Below are 5,025 nucleotides of genomic sequence, written 5' to 3'. Positions count from 1 at the left end.
GCGCCCTCTGCACCGGCCCCCTCTGCACCGGCCCCCTCTGCACCGGCTCCCTCTGCACCGGCTCCCTCTGCACCGGCTCCCTTCCCACCTGAACCCACTCGCCCCGTCGCTCCAGCCCAGCCTGCCTGCCCTCGGGATCTGATGGCCTGCCACTCACTGCTGTTTTTCAACGGCTGGGCTCGTCTCCTCATTCTGCTCCCAAACTGCGTACCACGGGTACTGCCAGCTCTCAGTCTGTCACTTACGACCCTCTCACCTACTAGCGCTAGGCGTGAGCAAACAGGACCTTTAACCTCTCCTACCTCACACTGCACCAACAGGAGGCAAGGTAAAGCAACAAGAGCTCAAGCTGAAACCAGTAGGTCAGACCGCTAGATGCCCCAGCCAGGTACGCCACAGCAGCGTGCCAGGGAGAAAGGCCAGCCTTGAGCAGGGGGGCAGGGACGTCACGGCCAAAACGGCCGAAACGGCGTGGACGCCAGCAGCCAACCAGGCGAGAGCGAAGCAGCTGAGTCCCACGGAAAGCATCTCCAGGCTCCCACAGTGAGCCTCAGCGCCGGGACTAGGTGTGCCCAAGGCATCTCAGAGGAACGAGGCCGGTACAGCCAGAATGGGAGTGAGCAGACTGGAGGGCAGGGTGGGGACCAGAGCTTGGACAGATGGACAGACATGCAAGCCTTGCCACTTGCTCTCAAGGACAGGCACAGCACGGGCGAGTCCAAGCAGGACCACGGAGCCGGGCTGGGCACCTGAATGCTGGCAGGGTATTGTGGTTCCACCCGACAGGCACCGGGGCAGCCGGGCCCCGGAGGTCGGACTCTGGCTTGAACGGCACGTGCAGACCGGATGTGAGGGAAGAGTAGGGCTGTGGACACTGCCCTGGGGGAGCCGGCCTGCAGCTGGAGGGGGGGGAGGAGCAGGGCTGTGGACCCTGCCCTGGGGGAGCCGGCCTGCAGCTGGAGGGGGGGGAGGAGCAGGGCTGTGGACCCTGCCCTGGGGGAGCCGGCCTGCAGCTGGAGGGGGGGGAGGAGCAGGGCTGTGGACCCTGCCCTGGGGGAGCCGGCCTGCAGCTGGAGGGGGGGGAGGAGCAGGGCTGTGGACCCTGCCCTGGGGGAGCCGGCCTGCAGCTGGAGGGGGGGGAGGAGCAGGGCTGTGGACCCTGCCCTGGGGGAGCCGGCCTGCAGCTGGAGGGTGGGACAAGGCAAGGATCTGCAGTGGCATGGCAGGCGGGGACGGCAGGGCCTGCACGAGGTCCCTGCGGCTGCTCTTGCTCCCAGTGTACAGAAGCACTGTCGCCAGCGAGAGAGAACGGGAAGGAGCCCAGGCTCAGTCCCCAGCCTGCCCTAGAGGCCAGCACAGCCAGACCGATGGACAGTCGGGTATGGAGGTGTGTCTGTGGTCTTGGCCGGGAGGCCGAGGCAGGAGGACCACAGCAATAGCTACAGAAACGGGGAAAGGGGAAAGAAACCGTATAAAGCCTCACGGGGACAGGAGAGCAAAAGTGGCGGCACCGAGGGCTCCCTCGAGACGCGGGCCCAGACTCCGCATGGCCACATCCGAGCCTTGTCTCGAGCTGCAACTGCTGTGCAGGCGCCAGGATGGAGCAGGGAGGGGCCGTCGGACTGGCCCTGCCTGGTGGGTAAGCCACTGGCCCCGGCATGGCTGACCTTGGGGCTCCAGGCCTGCACCCATGGCTCAGAAAACACACAGGCAGCCGTGCGTGCTGGAGAGCCCACCGGGAGGGAGGAGAGGGGCAGGAGCTGCAGCGTGACGTGTCGGGGGGACCTTCTCACTCCCCTCGCTCCAGTGAGTTAGAAAAAAGTAAAAGGAATTAAACGCGGGCCAGGTCTCTCCCAGTGAGCGTGACTTGGGGGCAAGGGTGGAAGGCTGAAGGTGTCAGTGCAGCTGTCACAGGGGCCGCCGGAGCTGGAAGACGGGGAAGGCGGGGCTGCAGACCCGAGGGAAGGGCGGTGAGAGACGGCAGAAGGGCAGCCGTACAGGTGGCCTCTGAGCACCGGGTGGGTCCAAGGGGGTCAGGGCAGCAGAGGGGAGGCTGGAGCACCGACCCGGTGTTCGGAGTGGGGTGTAAAGACCCCATCACAAGGGAGGAGGCGAGGTGTCGCGGGTCACCACGGAGCCTGTGCCATCGACCAGGACGGCCCACCGGAGGCCCAGCCGGCGAGTGATGGCACGGAGGGGCTGGAGGCTTCCGAGTGGGGGCCCAGGTCAGGTGACCAAGGCAGGGACGGGGTGACTCGGAGTCAAAACGGAGGGGCGGAGTGCGGGGAGAGTGGGACGGCGAGGGCCGAGGGTGACGCCTGCCCACTCTGACCCAGGACACGAGGGTGTGGGAAGGAAAGGTCCCCTCCCAGGGCCGGCTGGACTGCACTCGGAACGAGAAGACGAGGGGGAGCAGCCACTCCGACTGGTCGGCCACTGTCCTCTGTGCCCCGAGAGGCCGCTGGTCCTGGGTTCTCTCTGCGGGTCTCCCCGCTCACTGACCACTGCCCGGCTCCAGAATGTACCCCACTCCCTGCCACAGCTCCTGCCGCAAGTGTCCAGACGGCCCATCCTGTGGCCCCGGGACCCTTCCCAGGCCCGCCTGGGCCCGCCACCTTCTCCACCCGCCTCTCCTAGACTGGCTGGGGCTGGCCCCCCCCCCTCCCCCCCCCGCCTCTCCTAGACTGGCTGGTACTCCTCAACGTCCCAAGGACTCAACCTCACCTACCACCGTGGCTGAAATCGCCACCTGTCTGCAGAAAACACCGAAAATGATATCTCCAGCTTAGTGCTCTCCCGAGCTGCACTCTTACACACACGCAATTACCGGGCAGGTTTAACTTAGCCCCCCGCGTTCGGAATGTCGAAAATCAAAGCTCGCCCAAACGCTTCTCCTCCTGGTTCAGAACCGAGGGTCGCACGGCTCGCATCCCCTCACTCTCCCCGTCTAGCTGGCACAGCCTGCTCGTCAGCTCCCTGCGATCCAGCTCTCCCTCCAACCCCACCACACACCGTCCTCTTGCGTCTGGACACCGAGCAGGGGCTGCACCGCTCCGGCCCTCTTTCTGGCCATCAAGAAAGATCGTCTAAACCCTAAAAGTCCCCGAAGTTTCCCCAGTGGTCTCCAGTTAAAGCCAAACCCCTTCCTGGCTCCTCCACACCGGGCCCCGACTCAGAACTCTCCCTTCTTGGCTCACTCCCTACCTCGGAAAGTGCACCCAGGGCCTTCGAGGTGCCACGCACGGTGCCAGCTGCAGGTGACACACCCACGGACAGCAGACCCTGCCACGGCGCCGACCTTCGCTACTCCCCAAAGACCGCCCCGCGCCTCTCACCTCACACGTCCCCTCCAGTCCTAGATCTGGCATTTCCAAGGCTCCCACGACCATAACGCGGGGTGGTCTCTATGTCCCTCCCCGGGCACTCCACCCTGAGCCCTAGCCGGCGGCTACCTCTCTTGAGTGGCTTGCTGTACCACCGGTCCTTCCTGATGTCTGGGATGGTGATCCTCACCTCGGGGTCCTCCACCAGGATCCTGTGCAGCAGAGCTGGAAGAGGGTGACAGGGTCACGCCTGGATGGCCTGTGGCCCGCCCCAGGACACATTCCATACTGGCCTCCCACATCTTGGTGCCACGTAAGGGAGGGAAAGGAAAGGTCGCTGGGGCCGGCAGACAGCATAGTGGTTACGTTGCTGGACTCCCGCATGGCTGACTGTAGTTCGAGGCCTGGACCCAGGGGCTTGAAAATCACACCGGGTGTGTGTGCGTGTGTGCCCAAGATCCCAGGGCACTCCATTCCCTGGGAATGGGGAAGGGGTTGTGGCTGGTCATCCCCGGGGGTGACTTCACCCTCTCCCTCTCACTGTGTCTGTCTTTCTGGTGAGCACACAAGCCCTGAGGCAAAAAACTCTTAGAAGTTAATAAAGTTGCTAAATTACTGCTTTGCTTTCATGCAGCTTCTCTGGGCTGCTGTCTTTATCTTACAATATTCTTCCTAAATCTGATTCTTAATTGTCTGCAGAGACGTACAAGAACTAGGTGGAAATGTTTCTCCCCGTGTGAGAGCATTAACAAAAAGATATAAATGAATCTCTTAAGCATTTCTATACCAAATTTCACTGACTTGCTCTCTCATGTTTTCATCTGACTTTCTCGTTCATTCAGTTGTATAGGACAATTTATTCACCAATAACATTTTAAGAGACAGTTACATAAAGGCCAGCAGGTGGCGGAGTGGATGGTCACTGGACTGAGACAGGCCGTGTGGGAGTCCAGTGATGCACCCGCTACAGCACCTGCTGGTCCCAACTAAATAATCATAAAAACGTCCATGCATCTCCAACACCAACGTCATTATGGCTATGATTAAGCTGTTCTTTCTAACTGGGGGAAGGGTGTCTTTTTCACTTTTCTTGTTCCTTTTAAATGTGCGACAGGGCCATGTGCTGGCAGAAGAGCTTCGGAGGCTGATGGAGACAGAGCGTGAGAAAGCAGCTCCCCACACGGGAGGAAGGGCCATGCCACAATCCCTTCTCCTCCACTTCCTCAGGATTTGGGGCACACATGCCCAGCATTTTTCAAGCCACCAGGTCCAGGATTTGAACAGCACAGTCGGCCATGTGGGATCCACCCACCTTAACCTCCACACCATCTGCTGGCCCTGAGAGGGTTCGGATTTTCCACTTTCCGAGAAAAAATAAATTTCAAGAGAATATTCTTCTGACAACTTTCATCATTAAAGTTAATAAACCACCCTTAAAAACAATTTTAAAATAGGAAAAACAGTAACTTTCCTTGCCAAAAATGAGCAGGACAGACGACAGTCTGATAAGCGAAGTGTGCCCAGCCCCATTAGCACTGAGTTAAACCTCGGGAACACCAGCACGCTCACTCCATGGGAACCGGCGGCCCGGCACGAAGCAGCGAGGAGTGGGGACACAGGCTGGTGCCCTGCTCAGGCCCTGCTGCGCAGGTATGCCAACGCTGCCCCACCCGTGACCGGCGGGCGGGCGCAGGGAACGTGC

General features: G+C 61.1%; 1 protein-coding gene across 1 annotated transcript in view; it reads right to left on the bottom strand.

Moving 5' to 3' along the window:
- The window catches only part of CHEK1 (checkpoint kinase 1), a gene marked incomplete at its 5' end in the record, with an annotated part of 26,353 nt that overhangs the window by 11,965 nt on the left and 9,363 nt on the right, over positions 1–5,025 (bottom strand). Inside the window, 1 exon segment of the mRNA XM_014588760.1 lies at positions 3,453–3,548. Coding sequence (XP_014444246.1) covers positions 3,453–3,548 — 96 coding nt within the window.

The sequence above is a fragment of the Tupaia chinensis genome, unplaced genomic scaffold, assembly GCF_000334495.1.
Source record: "Tupaia chinensis unplaced genomic scaffold, TupChi_1.0 Scaffold000037_4, whole genome shotgun sequence".
Taxonomy (NCBI): domain Eukaryota; kingdom Metazoa; phylum Chordata; class Mammalia; order Scandentia; family Tupaiidae; genus Tupaia; species Tupaia belangeri.
The sequence above is the reverse complement of the archived record's forward strand: the minus strand, read 5'-3'. Positions and strand labels throughout refer to the sequence as shown.